The 23,113-nt window shown below is 28.5% G+C and overlaps 1 protein-coding gene across 2 annotated transcripts; it reads left to right on the top strand.

The window, feature by feature from the left end:
- The first annotated feature begins 7,282 nt into the window (after positions 1 to 7,282).
- LOC136987392 (uncharacterized) lies at positions 7,283 to 21,827 on the top strand. Of its 2 annotated transcripts, none has more exons than XM_067285133.1 (6): positions 7,283 to 7,599; positions 10,027 to 10,092; positions 12,839 to 12,924; positions 17,143 to 17,260; positions 18,742 to 18,800; positions 21,720 to 21,827. In XM_067285133.1, the coding sequence occupies exons 1-6, from the start codon at positions 7,417 to 7,419 to the stop codon at positions 21,823 to 21,825; spliced, it is 618 nt and encodes a 205-aa protein (XP_067141234.1). In that variant the 5' UTR covers positions 7,283 to 7,416; the 3' UTR covers positions 21,826 to 21,827. The 2 variants fall into 2 exon arrangements, with proteins under 2 accessions (XP_067141234.1, XP_067141240.1); XM_067285139.1 differs by having other exon boundaries at positions 17,196 to 17,260.
- Positions 21,828 to 23,113: the final 1,286 nt, after the last annotated feature.

Consider the following 23,113-nt stretch of genomic DNA (forward strand, 5'->3'; position numbering starts at 1 on the left):
CATATTGCGGCCCCAGACCATAAATAGCTTAATGCCCCAGATCATGATACCACTATCACACATCCGGTCCCTTTCCACGATGTCCATGGAATTAGATCGTGTACCTACCCTTTCTTTTCAGATTCTTATTCAACGAGAGTCATCTTGTAAACTCCATCCGGACTTTTAACTGAGCAAAACATTGTCCCATCCATTCAAAGTCCAATGTTGATGTTCTTAATACATTCTTAAACGGTTCTTCTATGCACAAGTGTCAATGGAACGCAAATATTAGGATTCTGGTAAAAGAGATTATTCGCCCGGAGTTTCTTGTAGACATTTCTTAAATTTATCTTTGTATACTAGTACATTTATCAATTAACAGGACTTATTATACTGGAAAATTATGGATGCAGATATTTAGTCTTACAGATCAGAAATAATATTTTTTATTTAGTTCACCTGTAATAATACACCATAGTTCACCACAGTATAATAAGTCCTGTTAATTGATAAATGTACTAGTATACAAAGATAAATTTAAGTTATGATAAAGGACACAAAGGCATAATAATTGAATTTCTTGTAGACAGTTTGTCTTGAAACTAACACCGGTGATCATAGGCTGCTCTTCATAGTATTGGCTATCAAGGGTTCTTCTGTTACTACGTGCTTTTGATATCAAATAACTATCTAGTTAAATAGTTAACTCGTGAATCTACTTCCTAGTTGACGTTCAATATCTTCCGTTCTTTAAAATCTGGTCCAAAGTCTGAATATGACACTCTTCGGCACACTCAGAGTCCTGGACACATCTGTCTGCTTTTAGTCTTCCAAAAATTCTTCCTTTCGTAAAACCATCTACGTGACGTCTTTGTAGCAATATTACTATAGGTTTTATACGGTTTTATACAATAAAACCTACAGTAATAATGCTATCATAGTAACAAACTGTCTCGATACTTTAACAATTGAACAAAAACAACGTCATGCATTTCTGTATTTATAAAGCCTGAGTAAATGCATTGCTCTTTTTTAATGGAATATTCGACTACATTCTGGATATTTTTATGGTCTGACAATGTTCACATAATTTTTTCGTTATTTATTTTGTTAGATTTTGCTGTATATAAGGATTGGACGATTATGCTTATTATTTGGACGTGAGTTTACTATTGCCATCTAGTGATAGTAAATGAAATTACTAAAATACTAATTTAAAATTTCTTCTTGAAAGTTATATCTATAGTGAATATTTTTGGCTTATTTTGAATCAATAAGATTTGAAAAGAGACAACCAGTACATCCTGCGAATCATCATAAAAAATATAATAAAATTTATAATGTGCTTAAGGTATAGACCTATATACATTTTTGTTTATCCTTAATACGGGATGGAGAAAAACGTTGTAATATATATGAATACACAATTATAAGTTAATTAATATATATTGTTTGTTTATTAAATTACTGCAACGCAACACTTGGGAACACTTCTGGGAAGTCTTTTTAGGGGTAACTGGCTCCCCTATTTAGGCGTTACAGACGTGGAGAAAACCCGGAAAACTCCACGTGGCCAGTCCGTCCTGGCGAAGCGCGAATCCACGACCGAACTCCTAATATTCAGGGAACGGAACTGCTTGGCCTAATTAATATATATATTTATTTATTGTTATGATAAAAGGGATAAAAAGGACTTTTAAGACTGAAATTATTTATGACTTAGGGACTATTTATTTAAGAAAAAGTCTAGTCCTCCTTAGTATGCTCCTTAGTATAATGGGAATGACCGAATGATAAGAAACGAGTGTATCGAAAGATGCGTTTCAAAACTCATTTTTAGTTTGATTACATATTCTTTGGTTATGCACACGATCTCCAGCAGGCGGCGATAAAAATTTAATGCTTCTTCTATGAGAAAACCTTTTCCAAAAATTCTCTAAAACGGAAGCAGATAGAATCAAACTGCTTTATTGCATTAGAATCCTATTTAATTCTTCTATTAATTAATGTACAGTTCAGAATTTTGGTCTGTAAGAGATTCGTTATGGGCATGGAGAAGTGGATCACCCTTCCAAAATCGAATACAGTACCTAATGGTTTCAGTATGAAAATATGTCACAGTCGGGAAATGATCAAATAATGTCACCATGAACCATTACAAGTCGATCAGTCAGTCAGAAAATTTAGTTATGTTTTAAAGATAAAATATGTCTACTTTTATAATATTCTTAAATTAATAGCTACTAATTTGCTACTACTTCAAAGGACTTATTAGACCACAGTTCTTTAATTTGAAAATTGAAGAAGAAATTTCTTTATTAAACTAATACTGTATTTACATATCGGGTTCCTTAATATCCTTTATCAGTTTGTTTCTTTTTCTCATATATATTTGTATAAATATATTTCAAAGTATTACATAAATATATATATATGAAAAAACAAACCAACTGATAAAGGGTATTGATGAACCCGAAATATCCTGTAAACTACATATTAGTTTAATAAAAAATTCTCTCAGTCAACATTCAAATTAAAGGACTGTGGCCTGATAAGTTCTTTGAAGTAGTAACAAATTAGTAGTATTGAGAATATCATATAATAAAACAGGACAAAAAGCAAATAATAATAAGGATGTATGGGCGAAAAATACATAAAATGTTTTCGTGAAATTTGTTTTACAAAATGATTTTATATGTAGAATAATTTTAAAAAATCAATTATTTCCTTTCTGTCACCGAGATCAAAGAGTCGATTACCGAACTAATCAAATCTAATTATATTCCAGGTAATATCCAGTCATTATTTTACATAAAATTAAAATTTATTTAATCTGTAATACCATCAAAACTATTTTTGTTGCTTTTTCCATCTGCTTTTGTTCCAAAACAATGGTTCCTGTCAAAAATTAAAGCGAATCCACAATCAATTCCGCTTTAAAACAGCTAGAAAAATATTTTCATGCTTAAATAAGTTTGAAACAATTACAAATATTTTTATTTTTTTCCGAACAAGCTACGAAACTTTATATTAAATTAATATAATTCGGTCTTCTTTGGAGTTAGAAAAAATAACTCGGCAAATTTTCGCGGCACATGGGTTGAAAATCACTGGTATAGACGGAAGTGCATCCATATTATAAGACAGTAATTTTCAACGGTGAAGCCGAAGCCATGAAAATTTTAAGTTTTAAATAAATTATTTTTGTAAAAAGCGCGAAGAACAATAAGTAACTGTCGAAATTAAAACCTATTTAAACTTACTATACGAGTTTTTTATTGTAATAATATATAAACGTACACACAATGTACTAAAACATATAGTTTATATTAATAAGAAAAATTGTGTGCATTCGTAACACCGCGTTATTTCATTTAAAATAAAATTTTGTTTAAATCGAAAATGTATCTATAATTGTCCATATTTAGTTTAAATTATTTTAACTTAGAAATAGCCGGACATTAGGCAGGTTTCTAAAGGCAATTATCACGCCACTTTTAAATGGGAATCAAACTTTTATGTTAATAACTTATCTTATGGAAATGAGAAGTATTAATTTAAAGAACCATTATTGTAACTTGCTGCTTTTTAAAGGAACAATACTGTTAAATTCACTAAAAATACAAACAAATAAATTAGGTTAAGTGGCAAGTATTATGAAGATAAAATCTTTACAGACAAAACTTTAAATCATGTCATATTTCTGCGGAAATTTAATTACAGGTTCGAGCGTGCCATCAGATAAAAATAGTTAAAAAACACTGATCGAAACGAACGATCAAACGAAGATGTCTAATAAGCTTCCTTTTAGAGAAAACTTCCGTTTACACTTGTCACAAGGGTAAGCTTTTCTCCTGTATGTACTGTACCTTGTATTCTTTCATGACTTTGCAAAGTTTGTTTAGTTGTTTAGTTATTATCTAAAAGTAGATTTCTGCATCAAAACACAATAACTAATTTTAGAGATGATAAAGTTCGTGTATAAATATATCATATTACTAATATTTTCAATCCAGCTAATCAGAGACAACGTCGAGTACAAAAGGGTTAAAGTAAACAATTTCTGTAAAACAGTTTAACTGAAATATGTAAAAAATTGAACAGTTTTAAACCTGGATCTCCAGGGAAAAAATAAAAATTTAGCTGAAATGATTAGCTCTATAAAAGCACCGAAAGCCAAAATACAGTTTTGGATAAATAACTTGTCGAAAGTTTCTCTTGTACACTTTTTAAGGATGAAAAAAGTGACTAATGAAAATAATTTTGACTTAACATTATTTATTACTCACCTTAAAAAAAACTTTTGAAACAGTTTGAAAGTAGATTCCAGTAATTTACCATTATTAAACCCGTGGCTACATTTTTGTAAACCCTTTTACTACACAAGTAGACATTAACATTACTGAAGCTGCTAAATCTATAGCAGAACTTCTTCAAGAAGAAACATCGATAATTGAAGAAGAGATTTTAGATTTTCAAAATAACATCATGTTAAAATCTCACAATACCGGTGAAAACGTTTTAAATTTAGTTGATCATAAAATGTATAAGCTTTTGAAAAAAGGAGCCTTCAAAATTAAATCCTGTTTTGGTTTCAACATATTTGTGTAAGTCTTTATTTTCCACCATAAATATTACAAAATCAAAAATCAGATCTCAACTTAGAAACGCCAACCTTGAAGATTGTTTACGATTGGGATTATCACCTTACATTCCCAACTGTGAGAAATTAGCAAATGAAATGCAGTCTCAAAGATTGCAGTAATTCTGCTTTTATAATAAATATATAATTTGTTTCGTAAATATGTTACAAAATGCATGTTATAATAAAGAATATAATATTTATTTATTTTTTGTTTTTTTTAAAATCTGATTTGAGCCCGCCACAATTTTTTAATGCAATCTCAAATGAGACCGTGCCACATAAAAGTTGGGAACCCCTGATATATAAGAACAACAATTTTACATCATTTATTACATAACTAATATATACAAAAGGATAAAAATGTGTACTATTGTATAATAGACTAATAGTTATACTTTAATATGATTTGTTCAGTCCTGCTGCTAGAAATAAATCATTGGAGGACTAGAGAGCAAGCTGAGAAAACTATGACTAGTATTTTACTTTTTTCTAGCCAGCATTAGGCCTATTAGCTACAGATTCAGATTTTTTATTTAGAACATACAATGTACCAGTACATAGCCTGATGCCGCTACACATAATCAGTTACTGTTAGGGTTGCCAACTTAGTGGGTCAGAACTTAGTGGGAGTACTCTCGAATGCAGCACCCTACCTGGCAGGAAATTCAAATGTACGAAAACCATGTATATCAAACCCAAGCTATTTAAACCCCATAACTGATAATCTAAGCATTTAAACTCATAACCCGGGGGACAGTTAATAATGTAATTAATTAATTTATTGTTTATGTAAAATAAATTGCAAAATATCTTTTCGGAATCCATAAAAATGTGTTTTACATAAACAATAAATAAACTAACTGTCCCCGGGTTATGGGGTTTAAAACACTTAGGTTATGGAGTTATGGGGTTTAAATAGCTTGGGTTTAAGGCCGGATGGCCGAGCGGTCAAGGTGGCAGCTTACCGCTCTGGGGGACCCGGGTTCGAATTCCGACGGGTCGAAAAATCCCCAGGAATTTGTCTGGGGGTGGTCCGTCTGGATATGTCGGGCCCCGTCCCTCACCACCCGGTCGCCCCATTGTGGGCCTAGCCGAACCCATAATGGCTTGCAAAAAGAGGCCCTCTTAGTGCCCACAGGGCGGAAAGAGTTAAAAAAAAGCTTGGGATTAATATATATGGTTATCGTACTTATGAATTTTTCTCCAGATAGGGTGTTGCATTCGAGAGCACTGTCCGGGAGGTGAAATAAAAAAACCAATGAAAATCGAATATTTTTACACTGCAAGCAGCTCGCAATGCCTTTTGATTGGAGACGATAAAATCATAAAATTCTTTACAGGTATATTTGAAATTTATGCACACTTGTATTTCAGATTTTACATGTGGACGCGTTTCTTTATGCAGCGCTCGAGAAGCGCTTCACAGCGAACACACTAACTGGTTTCTAATTAGCCAACACAGCTCGTGACGTCATTTCGCTACACTTTCGCTGCAAAAAGAAACGCGGCCTGTGTTTCATTCAGTCGATTACGACTTTTTGACCAAAGTTCGTTTACTACGCTGAAAACACGTTCAGCAGCGGCGTTTTCGATACGAATCGATAGAGTGAATGCGACAAGTTTTTTTTATTTCTTTGCCAATTCACCCACACATTTTTCAAAAAAATTGACCCAACGCAAGTCTACTCTCTTTGTTTTGCTTGCCACAACTTCACGAATTTTTTTTTAGTAAACAGTAGTCGTCATACAATTTATCCTCATTTATAGGCACATTCAGAGAAGAACTCAGATCTTTTAGTTCATTCCAGTCAATTTCTTCGTCCATTGTCAAAATGTTCATTTTTTTTTTGTAAATACTCGTAGAGTTGTCAAATTCTAGCTGCTATGTCATTCTGTATGTTTTGAAGGTTGGGAGGTAGTAGCAGCGCGGGCGGCGCGAAAAAATCCGGAAGATTTTAGCAGCGTTCGTGGAATCGGGAGATTTTAAAAACTAAGTATCTTTTTCCGGGAGAATTCCGGAATTCCGGGAGAGTTGGCAACCTTAGCTATAGCCCAAGTGTTAAAAGGAAACAGTAACCTTAGTTTATGTGATGAAAGCGAAAGCATATATCATACACACTGAACAAGGGCAGTGCCAACTAATCCGTGAGGGCTTAGCCACCTCATAACTCTCCCCGTAGCTATGTCACATATTGAAGTTACGTTTTACGAGGTACAGTATTATTTAAGAGAAATAAATTATTTTGTAATATATATTATCGTTTTAAACTTTCTTTTATGAATTACAGAATAAGAAAAAAGTGTATGCAGGTTTGCTTTGGATAATGCAGAATCTCCGTTAATAGGACTTCTGCCGTCCAGTATTTTCTTTTGTGTTGATAAAATAATAGACAATACAAAAATTATTTTATCTTTAATAAGTAAAAGTATATACCAATTCTGTATCTAATTTATATTATAACATTATATAATCAAAATCGATTTAGTGTTTTTATATTATTTACCTATCTTTAAATTTTATTCATCTATTATAAAGAACAATATATTATATTTCATTTTAAATTTTACATAATAATAATATTTAAATAACAATTTTTTAAATTATTATCGTCAGGGGGCGTATTTTAGGCATAATGTCCATGGGATGCGAGAGGAAAACAATAACAAACAAGTTCCGGTTGTGATGTATTATTGGCTAATCGTGTTATAAATTCATAAAAATAGAATAACTGTTTGATTGTATAAGGACTTATTTTCTAAAGTTAGAAGGAAAGGAAATAAACTTTAAGATGACGGAATTGAATTCGCAGTTAAAAGAATATCTTTCGAGGAACAATAAATCGAATTCAGAGGGATTAAGTACAAAATCGATAACGTATTGGTTTACTAAGCTTCCGGAAAACAAATTTATTAGTAAGAACAATAACAATTCCTTTAATGAAGCTGAAGAGGATCCTCTGATTCCAGCATTGGTGAGTTGCTTAGGAGTTGTCTGTTGTTCCATATTAAAAAACAAATAAATATCTTATACTGACGTTTTTAGGCATTTACTCTACTGCTCTAGGGCCCCGAGATTGAATCTGGGTGTGCAACCCCCCGGACGTTTTGGGATCCTATCCTTCCCCACCTAGGTGCCTAGTCTTGCATTATGTGAGTAGCTACACAAATATGTCCAGAGTGTCACGTATCCTGAACTTGTTTAGGGAATGGTCTCACCGAATGAGTCCAATACTGTGTGATATTCTTGACGTGTTCCTGTTACAACTCGCATAACTCGAGACTAGGCACTCCGGTTGCCCGCATTGTGAGCCTTACCAAACCGTGCTGTGATGGGCATGGAAAAAGACCCTTTTAGTACCACCAGAGTGAAAAGAGCCAGAAAATGAATAATAAAAAAAATATGTTTTGCACATTTCTTTCATTTATTTATATGATTGAAAAAACATAAAAACATATATTTTTTTCATATAATATCATTTAGGTCTATATATATATATATAAAGTTCTGTAGTGCACTTTAACCAAAATGTTTTTGCTTAAAATTCTGTAGCTGAGTTTAGATTATTATTTTTCACTTAGTTTGATGGGATATGGCAATGCAACTTATGAGCAATCTTCCAAAGAGGAATTTTCTATAGGAAACTGGCCCCATTATGCATGTCAGACATTTGGAGAAAATCCAAAAAACTCTTATCAGTTGATTGCAGAGACAGAGTTTACGTTTGACAACATAACGGCCTATAGACATTGGCTGGCTGAACCGCGGTTTAAAATGTGTTGCAAAGACGATGAGCATCTATTTTTAAATGCCCTCTACACGAACTTCGGCAAAACATTGGCTCATACTTTCTTGGCCATTACTCCCCTGTTTTAAGAGCCATTCGGCCAATCGGGTTATTCATTTGTGACGTTAGAAAAGGTCACCAGATATATTTCGAAAGCTTCCAGAAATAAAATCTTAAGGCCGTCAACAACCATTGTTCGGCAGTTAATGACGACCCTTTTCCATTTCGATATTTAATTTCGTTCCCAATTCGTTCCTAAAATATGAACAAATCCATATTTAGAAAATTTATACCTAATTCAAAATTCGTCTTTAGAATAGATTTTTAACAAATTATTTCGACATCGTATTACTGTCACCTTTTGTAACTGTAGAAATAAATAGTTTTAAATATTTTATTATTACTATTATATATATATTTTTATTTCTATAAAAAGATTTCGGTAATTATTAAAATTGTCTTGTTTGTTTAACAGAACATTCTGTAACTACAATGATCCCGAAATGCATTAACGTTTTATAACCGACACGATATTCGAATTGTAAATAAATGCATCTAATTTAAATTAATTGTAGTTTTAAGTCTTCTCCCATTTGAATATCGAAATTTGAACATTTAAAACAAATTTAAAGTATTTAATTTTGTTATTTTTGCTCCAAGCAATTAATTAATGAATAATTTTGTCGATTCGTACCGTTTACAACATTTATCGAAGGAACGATATCCATTTTTTATCTAAACTTTTCCACCAACAAAACTACAAAAAGCCCTCTAAACTTGCTGTCGAGTGAGTCTAGAAAGTAGGTCAAATAACTTGTTCCTAATCGTCTACATTGTGGCAAGCAAGAAACGCCGTCTCTTCAATGAAATTTTTCTGAACCACGGTCTACCCGATCTGTAAATTGCCGTCGGCCTCTAAACGTTCTCTCTGCAATCAGCTATATGTGGGCAAGCTATTGGTGAGTTCTAAACCAATAACCATCTACTAGTGGTTTTATTCACTTGGCCATTTGTGGAGTTTTATTATTTAAAGTCATTCATATAGTATAGGAAAAGTAGTAGTAATTCTCATAAATTTGCAATAATATGCAAATTAAATATGCAAATTTTTAATGCAAAATTTTCATTTCAGAAGACTTATTAGTAATTATTTAAATGTTTAATAACAACAGCAATTATCAAGAAAATGAAAATACAGTATACCCTCATATAACACGGCAGAAAGATTCCATGTTATATGAACCCGTGTTATAGGGGGTCTACTGTACTGAATTTGTATTCATAACTACATGAATACATAATTTATGTTGTTTTTCATATCTGTTGTGTAATGCAAAGTTAAGAAGATACATGATTGGAAAAATTAATAAATGAAATTACATTCTTAATATATGTTTAAAAAGCAACAGTTTTTACTTATAATTTAAATAATTTGTTTCTCTTGATGGCTAGATGGCTTAGATGTAAATGTCGACATCTTTACAATCCATTTTTATTGTAATATAAATAATACAAAAGCTATATTATGTAATAATTTATAAAAATTATACTAATTTAAATAAGTTTATATTATTAATTTTAAACACATTTTTTTAATTCAAAAATATTTTTCAGGGTAAAAGACAAAAAATTTTTGGTTTTATTGGATGCATTACAATGGGAATTTTATGTTTTTGTTTGGTAAGATATTTTAAATTTACATTATATGTATCAATAAACAGATAAGGTTTATCAGAATTTTTTATTCTTAATGTTTTTAAAATTAACAATGTCTTCATATTTCATTACTTTCTTAACTAAAAAAAATGATAAAAGTAAATTGAGTTATTAAAGTGAAGGAATATCAAATAACATAAGTAACATATTATTTCAATTTTTATTTATAAATTTTAAATATGGACTAAATATAGTCTTAATTTTATGCATTTTTCTTTATAACAATTGAATGATTTCTTTAATCATGGAGTTATATCATGATCTTAACTAAATTAAATAATTTGATATTTTTTTCCTCATTGTGGAATATGTTCAACTATTATTAAATATTTAATTTATATTTATTATAATGTAAAAGTTATAATTTATATTAAGTTTTCTTCAAAAAGGAGTTGCATGGAAAATGTTATACACTCTCAGCTCTAAGATTAAGCTATAATTTTAGTATTGAGATGTTTTTGAGCTGCAATTGAAAAAATTGTAGACCTATAAATTTCCATCATCTGTCTGTCTGTTGATCTGTATGATAATATAATGAGTAATTGCTTATTAATTTAATAAGTAATATAAATATAACAAGTAGTACAGTAGAGCGTCGATTATCCGGAAGGTGATCAACTGAAATGTCGGTTAACTGAACAGTCAGACTGTGTCATGCTGAATTGAATGTTTTTGATACTAGATTAACTTCTAAAGTATAATTTTTTTGTTTTTATATTTTTCAATATATTTATTTTGTTTGTACAAAATAAAGAAATAATTTTAACAATACAATAGCCACAATTATTATTATTATAAAAAATTTGGTTAGGCTTAACATCGATGAAAATTCAACGCAAAGAGACACACAATGGAGAAAAATTTCAACATGGGATATATTAATATACTATTATTGGGATATACTAATATACATATTAATAATGTATTTTTTCGTACATAATCGGTTATCTGAAAAACTGATTTTCTGAACAACCCCAGTCTCCAATTGATTTGGATAATCGACACTACTGTATAACAATAAGTAATTTCTCATTAATTCTATTTTAGACATAAAAAGTTTAATAATTTAACATAAATTAACAAAGCATAACATAAATTATAGGATGGACATTTAATAATGAATTATTTTATATTTCATTACTATTTTATTTATACATTTTGTTTACATTTTGAACAGAAGAGAAAAAATAATATTAATTTTTATGAGAAATAGATATGGTGATCATAAAAATTTTAAAATAAAAATATAATATACAGTATATTAATATATTGTGTTTTTTTGCATATAAGGATTAACCACTGATTTTCTTGCACCCCTCTTATTCAACAGAATTATAAGAAAGTCCTTAAGTCTGGCAGTTGCAGAAATTTTTTTTCACTGAGTGGCCACAGATAGAATTGGGTTTATCTGGACTGAACAATTCTTGGCATGCCAATAATTTTTTCCAGCATGAAACCCACAGCTTACCTTAAAAAGTAAATATACAAGTCAATGAAGATGTTGGATATTTTAAGTAAATAGAAAAAAATTTTATTGAGTAGAGTGATACTATTGAGACACACTACATAAAAAATGCAATGAAGAAAAACTAACAGTATCAACTATTTTAGTAATACAGCTGACCCTTGATAATCTGACGCTTTTGTAATCCGACATGCTCAGTAGTCCGACGCACCTCTCGTCAAAGTCACCGTAGTGCCCATCCCGTTACGTGTCTGCTTGCACAGAAGGATGTCGTGACATGAATCTCCCCACCGAATTCTTACATGATGACAGATATTTCTTGTGTTTTCCGTGAGCAGTTCTGTACGTACTGTATTATTTATGCCTATACATGCTGTATGTACATTTATTGTCTTCCATATTTCTTTTAATAAACATGTTTTAGTTAACTGAAATGGGTGTTTCATTTCCATATTAACCTAGGCAGCATTTTACTCATAAAATGTAGGAATATTGTAGGCTACTGCTAGCAAAACAATGCCAAATATGTAATCACTTTTGGTAATCTGACACCCCTTTGCTCCCATACCTGTCGGATTATCAAGGGTCAGCTGTAATAAGAAAATGAAATAAATATTCTATTTCCAAGACATAAATCTCTGCAATATAAAGACTTACAAGCAAGATTCAAGTTTTAGTGGAAGATCTGCTAAGTTTATCTTTCCCAAAGCATCATCTAGCCACTAGATTAAATAATAATCTTTTGAAAATTTCAGCTGGCACTTGAGAAAATTTTGCATCATAGATTTGGCAATTTTGGTACATAAATTTAAAAGAGTTGCCCTTCACTGATGTACAGCAAGTATTCATTTGCATTGTCTACATTATAATTGTTGGTAATCTCTATGTTGTAGGATTTTTCTCTCTTTATTTACATTTAATCATAGGTCTAGCATGTAAAAAAGATACAAGTGTTGGTGATATCAAACACAAACACCAGTCCACATTTAATATAGGCTTAATATATATTTCTAGCAGTCCGTAGTTCTTTAGAGACATTATAGGCATGTAAATAGTGCTCCTTCACCATATTGTTGAGTTGTTATCACATGACCTTAGTTAATCTGCAAAGTCATAAATTTGTCAATTCTGTGGAACCGAGCATGTTGGAAAATTCATATATAAATTAATTAAAATTAAACAAAATGTTCATGTTATGAAATTATAAGTGATACAAAATATTTATGAAATTTTTTTTATTTACAGGCTGGATTATATGTTCCTGTTTTGTTATTTAAAGCTAGAAAATTTGCACTGTTATACACAATGGGAAGTTTATTTGTCATAAGCAGGTAATTATAAAAATAAGAATATTTGTCAAGTTTTATAGCTTAGAAAAATAGTACAATATGCTAATTCTTCTAATAAATTGTTATTTAATCATAGATTCCATAATTACAATATTTATTTTTTCATAAATAATAAATGGATATTCCATTTTAAAATTTATAAATAAATAAATTATATATGCATTTGAAATATTGAATTCCATTTCAGATTTATTTTTTCTGCCAGTTTTTGGAAATTTTATTATTTGTATATTTGAATTTGTATATTATGAAATTTATTATTTGTATATTTGAAGAAGCTATTTTTGATGTAAAATTGTATGACAATTCTATTATTCTTGTAGGGTTAAAATATATCATATCATATCTAGTTTCAACAATTATTGTAAATATGAAATACATTTTAATTTTAAATATTTTCAATTTGTATTTTCTTTTGTTATTAGAATTAAACTTGATTACTTATATAAAAAAGAGAAAATACAAATAAACAAATCCCAAAATAAAATAAATTAATAACTAAAGGCTGGATTTGTATGTTTAAAATTGTAATATATTGCACATATGCATGTATTATAAAAATGCCAGATCATTTTGCACTGTTATATGCATATAAAAAGCCTGAAATGCATTATGCATGTTAAAAGCAGCAATAATACTCATATATGCTAAAATTTTGTAAGTTGAACTGCATACATACTTTACTTCTGTCTGCAAGTCATACTAATATCTATTATGTCACACTTAGATTAGAATTGATAAACATGCAAAAATAAGTGACAAGAGATTTGAAAATTATGACATCACAAAACACATATTGAAATAATGCTTTATGTAGGAGGTGTGCATTTAAATCAATTACAAATAAAATAACATGTTCAATAAAATTTCATAACTTTCTATGTTATCTAATCAATCATTAATGAATATATTTCTATATATACAATTTTTTACAAGATATTTGAGGATAACTGGATTAACCTAGTTTCTTTCTTCTTACATGTCACTGGTCTAAAGTAATAATATTTTTGTTTTTAGCCCTGTATGAATGATAAGAAGTGAGTAAACACTATTATGAAGTTATTAACAAATTATAGATTTAACATTAAAGTTGATATTAATGTTTAGTTCCAAAATAAGAAATTATATGTTATATTTAATTAAACATAACATTTGCACAATATTTTGAAAGATTTAAATTTAATAATATTAATTTTATAAATATAAAATTTACAGAATACACTCAAACCTGTTTTTGTGCGATCTATTTTTGTACGATTTTTTATTTGTGGGATTTTTTGTGTGCAGTATATGAATTTCAATCAAATTGGTATACTGCACAAAAATAATTGCACAAAACACATTACACGTATAAAAAATCGCACAAAAAAAAGACCGCACAAAAACAGGTTTGAGTGTAATTCTAATTCAAGTAATTCAAAGGATTTTGAGAATTTGAAAAAAAAAAAAAAGATTTCCATATCAATGCAAAACATGTTTGTTTTTGAGGGGCTTTAAAAAAGAGAAAAATGGTAGAAATTAAAAACATTTCAATTTTTTATGCTCATCTGTAATTGGATGGAAGAGTGATATTTCTCATATGAACTGTGTATGAAGAAAGATTTACCTCACTGATATCAGAAACAGGCTCTACATCATTTGAACAAAATAGAATTTGCAGTCATGAAAATAAGCTATAAAGTTTATAAAGCACTTAGTTAGTTCTGAAACTGGTCAAATCTGTAAAATATGCATTAAAAATCCATTATTGCATATTTTATATGCACTTTTGAAAATGCATATAAAATACTCATTGTCAAACAAGAGACCAAGTAAATCAAATTAAGGTTGTTACCTTAATTTGATTTACTTGGTCTGAAATATATTTATATTGAGGTTTCAACATCACAGCATTTAAGAAAAAAAAACCATGCACATGCAAATCTAGCCCTTAATAGTAATAATTTAAATCTCTGTTTAATTATAAAAATTTAAGACATTCAAAATATAAAACCCTATATTATACATCAGCAAAATTGTAATGTACAGTACAACAAAGCATTTCTTAAAATCATCAAAATATGTACTATATTCAAAATTAGAAAGATATTCAAACATTGTGTGAAAATCTAAATTCGGTAGTGAATGAACAAAAAATGGATATGATACACAATTTTGCCATATCTGATAATCTGAGTACAACTTATTAAAAAATATATTTTAATAAATTTATAATATTGTCCAAATAAAATAACTAAAATGTTTATAATAATGTTTTCTTTCAAAATGGATGATACAATTTTAATAGATTTTCCATCCTTTTTTTAAATAAAATTTATGTACAATAATTGATTTCCTGATTCTCCTAGGTTTTTGAAAAGTTTTTCAGATGAACAAAGTTGACTGACAGAATTAGAATATTTGAAACAGATTGTGGTATGTGAGATATAATCAGTTAAATTTTGAAAAAAATTACAAAAAAAGCAAAAAATATCAGTCACTAACAAGAGAGGAAGTTTAAATTAAAAAATTAAAAAAGAATATCTCATGTTATTTTTAGAAGTTAACTTAAAAGGGGGAAGAGGTTTTTATATGGTAATTAATTTTTGTTAAAAATATACCATTTGAAGTTTTTTTTGTTTATACATAAATTATAGTTATCTTTTCCATTGTTGTTGTTGGATTTTGCTTAAGCCCATTGCTCTTTGCTATTATGATGGATGTACTAACAGGACTGAAGGTATCATGATCTATGATCTATGATGTATGATGATGATGATGTTTTGTGTGCTGAAATAAGATAGGAAACTGAAGAGAGGATGGAGGATGGCACTAGAAGATAGAGGTTTGAGATTGAGTGTATCCAAAACAACATGATATTTAGAGTGGATGATTTGGGAAATGATGAACAGCATGTTAAATATGAGATATCAGAAACTGTCTAAGATGGGAAGATTCAAGTATTTGGGTTCTTTCATGGATTAGGATGCAGGTAGTAAGAGGTAGGTCAGTCATAGAATACAGGCAGGTTGGCAAGGTTGGAGAAAGGAGTCAGGTTCTTAGTGATAAAAAATCTCAATAAGATTGAAAGGAAAGGTTTATAAGTTGGTGGTACAGTCAGCCTGTACCACCAACTTAACTTACCATACAATCAAGGCAGACTTTACCAACTAAGAAAAATGCAAATAGGCTGGATATTATTGAGATGAATATGCTGAAATGGGCATGTTGAGTGACAAGAAGAGATAGGACCAAGAATACCATGGTGAGAGGGACTTTGGAAGTGGAAAAAATCTCTAAGAAAATTAGAAAGTCGAGATTATGGTGGTTCAAAATGTGGAAAGAAGTCTTTTGGATTGTCAGAAAATGTATGATGGAGATGGATCTTCTCGGGAGAAGAGGTAGACTGAGAAGACAATGGTTTGACAGTGTGTTTGAGGATATGGTTGGAATTGATCAGAACTTGGTAGAGAACAGAGTGAAACAGAGGAAAGCGATCTGCAGCAGTGACTCGACAAGAGTGGGAGTAATAAGCTGAAGACAATTAACATCTATTTATAAAATTGAAGAATTAAAATGAAAGATTTTCAGATTCATTTTTAGGCTTTTTATTTTTATAACTTGTATTTACAATAATATGATTATTACAATTTACAAACAAAGTATGTAAACATTTTAAATATAAAGTTTAAAATATTTGAAATATTTGTATTCATATTTGAATACAAAATAGTCAAAGTAAATAGTAATTATCCACCAATAAATTTATATTTACTTAATGGGAAATACATTAATTATGATTTAAACTTAAAATTTAATAATTTTTCTTTTTCTCTCACTTCCTTTTCTTTGTGTATTTAATAAAACTTGTGTAATAGTGTTTCTGGGAGCCACTCTCAACAAGAGATACTTTTTCAAGTAGAGTTATGCATATAGGAATTTCATATAGTGAAAATACCCACAATACATATTCCTACATGAAAGAACCTCTTGCTTGAGTGTGGTTTTTGGAAAAAACTACTACATAAATTAAGTTTATTGAATATAAAATTTATTATCTTTTGACTTATTAGTGTTTTATCATATGATAAATTTTATAGAATGTTTATTGATTTAAATATTATTAAAAAGATGCAATATTAAATTAAAATCATGAGTTTGTTTTTTCTTAAATTAATAAAATTTAGAATAAGCTACTTAAATATCACTTTTTTAAAATAGTTTCTCTTTCCTATGGGGACCTTACTATCATCTAAAACATCTTTTTTCTAAAGAAAGGTTACCATTTACAATAACATATTTTGGAACAATGTTATTAACTTTATATGGTGCCCTTTGGGTATGTATTCAAAAATTTATTTTCTCAAATTTATTAGTAATTTCATTACTGATTTATTTTTAATAATAATATAACTTTTTAAAAATATATGATTATAAAGAATATGTAATTCATTAAAATGATAAATATTTATTTTACTGATTAATTATAAACAGACAAACATAAGATAAAGATACTAATAAGTTACGCATGACATTCAAATGTATTGCTCATATTTGATTGAATAATTTCTGTTTATAACAGATTTAATCAACCCATTATATAAAGTTTGAATAGTTATAATTCTGATACATCATAATAATTATATAGGAATTAATTGGTTTGAAATTTAAATCTTAAATACACTTTCTTTTTTTAAAAAATACAGAAAATTTATTGATATGAACATGATAATTATATTTTTTATTCAATTCAAATAAACAAGAATGTAATGTTAAAATTAAACATTTGTTTGAAAGTTAATCTAAATATTTGCAATGAATTTTGAAATGCTTGCAATTTTGGCCTATTTACAAGCAACTCTTCTTACTCTGTGATTTATATCATGCTAAAGATATATTTTATTATAAAATTTAGTAGTTTAACTATGCAATTTTCACTCTAATATACATTTTGTCATTACTTATGTGTTGCATATAAAGTATATTTTAAATGTGCAATTTAAAATTAAATTCACATATTTCATTATTTACAATATGTTTGGATTCTCATTGCTTTATCCAATTATTTTTTATCTTCAGCCAGTTAGCAAAGCATTAATATTATAATCATTCTCTATGATAAGAGGAGATAAAATTATTAGAACTGGCTATGCTTTATCATTAAGCATCTATGTACGTTATTATGTTTCTTTAATTACATCAATAAAAAAAACATGCAGCTAACATAATTTCTTTTCTAGATGTTAGAATATTCCAGGAAATTTGTTATACAGCTGGATAAATAAGCCAATGACAATGTCCATTTCAATTATTGTGTTTAACATGGCTGTGAGTCAGAGTCGGGAAAAACGTGACAATTCCGACTCTGACTCCAGCATTTTAACTTTAATTTAAATAAAAAAAACTAAATTAAAGAAAATTTATTTTATATATAATAATTTTTTAAAATGTTTTTGTATTTTGTTATAATTCATTTATTTTAAATACAAAATGCAGCAATTTAATTTATTAAATATGTAGTTTTATTTGTAGTATTTGTGTTTAGTAGTAAAATTATTTTGACCCCAATTGAATTTGAGTATTATTGATTCATTCCTTTATTATCCCCACTCTAAATAAGTACTATGTTTTTCTGACTGAGTGAGACTAATTGATCAGAGTCTATATTTTTCTTTTCTGAACAAGGCTGCTGAAGTAGCTAGATTGCACACTTTTTAGTTGTAATAACTTTTCTGGAAAGGTGAAATTGAAGTGTTAAACTTACACTTACAAAATTATAGACTAAATTAAAAAGTGAAATTGATAAGTTGTGTTTTTCAGGCCAGAAGTACCTTATTAACAGTTATTTGTGCTGTGTTTCAAGTTATTGCACTTTTTTGGTAAGTTCTTTGTCTTTTAGTAATTGAATTGAAAATAATATATCTTAATAGAATTTAAATTTTATTTAACTTTATGTGTTTATAAATTAACGAATTAATGAACAAATTAAAGGGTTTTTAAGAAATTATTTTGACTGACTCAGCATTTAAAATTCCATTCTTATCTACTAAGTAACAACTTTAAACACAACTTTCATCATGTATGATATGATTATCAGTTTTCATTGAGTATTTATTATTTAGCAAAAGTTTTGATTCTAAGAATGAAGTTTAGACTATTTACAAAAAATTTTTACATTTCTTGAGTCTTTTCTTTTAATCCTTTTCACTACTCCAGAAGTAACAGTTGTTATGGTTATTTTGAAGAAAAACTTTTTTTACAAAGGTAAAAAATAGGTAAACAAATTCACAAAGTTAAAATCGATCCAGTGTCAGCCTTTTATTTGAGGTTCTGACACTTTACAATTAAAAACATAAAGAATTCTTCTCACCATATTCTCCTTTTCCAATTTATAACTGCTTCAAGCCCTCTGGTGGTAGATACGAGTTTTTTCACATCATTTGCATATGGTACAATATGCACCAGAGGGCTTGAAGCAGTTATAAATTGGAAAAGGAGAATATGGTGAGAAGAATTCTTTATGTTTTTAATTGTAAAGTGTCAGAACCTCAAATAAAAGGCTGACACTGGATCGATTTTAACTTTGTGAATTTGTTTACCTATTTTTTACCTTTGTAAAAGAAGTTTTTCTTCAAAATAACCATAATAACTGTTACTTCTGGAGTAGTGAAAAGGATTAAAAGAAAAGACTCAAGAAATGTAAAAATTTTTTGTAAATAGTCTAAACTTCATTTTACGAAGAAATAATATCCTGAGTTAACATTGAAGATTCTAAGAATGTTTTTCTATTCAACATAAATTATTTATTCTTCAATAATTCATATAAATAGTGAGATGTTAATGAGTGAATAACAAAATTGATGTTAATATGTAATGATGAATTGAGTGATTAATGTTGAATTTGGAAGTTTTTCACAAAATTGCAGAACTTATGGTTAAAAATTACTTTTAAACACTACTTCCTTCATATTCTGTTTTCAAATCTACTTTTGAACTGGAAATTTTTGAATAACTTCGTTAAACCTGTTTTATTTCCATAAAATTTGAAGTTTAGATGTTGGCATAATTCTGATGATATCATATTAATCATGAGATAACCCTATATATTTTTGTTATTTTGTAGATTTGATAGAAATATCTTATTTTTTTTAATGGGAAAGTGGTTCACTTGCTCATTATTATGTAAAATTGTACAGTAATGAACAGGATTGTTCCACATTTCATTTACTTAGTGTCAATTATTTAAAAATGATTAAAAATTCAACGTTCTTTGTAACAAATGAAACTTTACAGGTTGGAATTTAAAGTTATTAAGCTGATTTCTTAAAGACTGAAGGTTTGCAATCAGTTTATAGATTCAAATTCAATTAGATTCAAGGATCTCTTTTTCACTTTGATGATCTGGTGTTATAATTAGATAAATATCTGAAGTATAATTTGTTATTTTAGTTTATAAAAACTTTTAGTTTACTTTTGTGTGGTAATTTAGTTCACTTTTGATGATTAAAATGAAATAGTGTTGAAAAATAATTTTACCAAACAGAAAATACAAAAAAAAGAAAAAAAAATTAGGAAAATAATTAAAAAGAGAATTTAATAAGCTTGTTTAAAATGTTTTAGATTAAAACTTATTTTTAACAATTGTAATTTTATTTATGTATTATTAAGTTTGCTTCTTCAACTTTGATTTTGTATTATTATTTTTTAATTTTATCATTATGATTTTTCTAAAAGCATATACCGTATTTACTCGCATATAAGACGAGGTTTTTATTCATTTATCACAGCTTCAAATTCTTAGGTCGTCCTATACACACGAACGAAAGATTCTTTGCGTTTTTGCAAATAATTTTTGTGAACCGTGTATTTGCATTTTTACCGGATGCTTACCCTATTGTATTTAAAAACATAAGTATTTTATCTGGGTCGTTTGAATCGTTCTTGTATATTGTCAGGAGTAAAGATGAATAACAATAGGAAAAGCAAAGCTTTTGAATTGAATTCCAAAATTACATGGGAGCCCAATATAAGTTTTAATTCATTCCCACGTGAAAACAGATGATTATTCAGAAATTAGAATTCATAAGTGTACTCATAAGTGTAATTGACAGAGAGTAGATTCAACTGTTAAGAATTGGCAAAAAAGGTTCCCAATCGTCCAGCTTTACACGAACAAATTATGTCGATTTTACAAGATTTTTCCTTAAAGTTTAAAATTCCAGTAATTTTTGCAGGACAATGTGTGCATTTATGTTCATTTGATATTTTACTTGTGATTAAACAAAATAAAATTAGAATTGTTATTAATAAATCTAATTTTCTTTATTTTGATCTTTAAAGTCACACCTCATCCTATATGCGAGGTCGTCTTATAAGCAAGTAAATATGGTATATTTTTATTTTAAAGACAGAACTTGAACATTAACTGTTAGATTTTTTGGGGGGATAATCTAGAAACATGTTACTATGGAATTCACAATCAAAACTTAAGCGTTAAAAGTTAACCAATTAACAATTTAGTACATAAATACTTATTGATTAGCTTCAAACTTTAACTCTAAATTCTTGATTGTGAATAGGGGCATCAGTTATCGTATGTTTAAGTTTCCAGAACTCTGCACAAACTCAAAGTAAAATCACTTACTCATGAAACTTTATATATTAAAATTTTACTTTTAGCTTTAAAAATTTATAGAAATGTGTATATAAAAATTTTGCTATTTTGTGTAATTTTCAATATAAAAAATTCTTCATATTTTTTATAAATTTTCTTAATATTTTCAATTATTCTTGTTTAGGTATGTTTTGAGTTATATTCCTGGAGGCCAGAAAGGAATGAAATTTTTTACGAAGATATTTACAAGTACTGTAACAAAGACAGCAAATAAATCATTACCTATTTAAAATTTTGTATGTTTAATTTCTTTTTAACATTTAGTAAAATATATTTTTTTAATAAATGTACTTGATATATTTTCACAGCGAAATAATGTCTTAATAATAATCTTACAACTCTACTTATTTTACCTAAATCCATTAACACTTTTATATTTCCTGTCATATATTTAAAAACTGTGAAATTGAAACTAGAATTTAAGTGAAAAATATTTTATTATTTAAATTCATACTTTCATACAAATTTGATTTTTATTTCTCTGTAAAGATAATTAATAATTGAGGGACTTGATAGAAAAGCAGCACATTCCAAATGAATATTTTTGTTTCATTTCATTTCAACACACTTTAATATGCAATATTTTACTAATTTGGGTGTACAACCCATGGAGAATGTAACTGAACTCTGAAAGTTTCCTAGAAAACTGATCAATGATGAATAAATCCAAATTTGTTAATAACACATTTTCTGTACTTTTGCAGAATGTGCCATTTTTCCAGTAATACCCTCAATTATTGTAGTTACATAAAATGATGACAATTGAATTAGGAAACAGTAAATTCTATGAAATAATTTATTTTGGCTGGATGGTCCAGTGGTAAAGGTTATCCACCTGCCATTCTGGAGGATTTGGATTGAGTCCGGATCAGGTTTTTAAAAATTTTCATAAGGTGTCTGATCCTGATATTTAGATCACCAGGTGGCCAAGCAATTAAGGTATCAGCCTACTACTATATGGGACCTGGGTTGGAATTTGGCAGTTTTAGCTAGAAATTTTTTGGAAGGGTTGGTCTGTCCCTGATATTTTAGATCCCATTCCTCACAACTCACTCACCCCTATTGTGGACCTAGCAAACCACGAGTATGATAGCACCAAAATGACTTTTTTGTTTTAACAGGTTGGGAAAAGTCAAAAATAAAATAGATTCTGATATGTCAAGATCCATTTCTCATCATTCAATCTTGGTTTCATGCAAGTCTACATGGTAGGAAGAGTTTAAAAATAGTTAATAGTACAAAAGTATAATTATTAATTAGCTGCTATCAAAGTACCAAAATTATGTTCTTAGTGAATATTTACAATATACTAGATACCATGCCAGCATTTCTATTAGAAAATATGAAGTGTGCAATACTGTAATGTTGTATGCAAAAAAGCAAACTTTTCAGGAGGTAAAAAACACCTTTTTTTAGTGAATGAATTCATTTCAATTTTACAATAAAATGGTAAAAAGCTCATTAGGTTACAAATTCTCTGGAATATCAAAATGATGTAAATATAAGCTGTAATGTTTT

The sequence above is a fragment of the Centruroides vittatus genome, unplaced genomic scaffold (genome assembly GCF_030686945.1).
Source record: "Centruroides vittatus isolate TY-2023 unplaced genomic scaffold, ASM3068694v2 contig_1218, whole genome shotgun sequence".
Lineage (NCBI taxonomy): Eukaryota > Metazoa > Arthropoda > Arachnida > Scorpiones > Buthidae > Centruroides > Centruroides vittatus.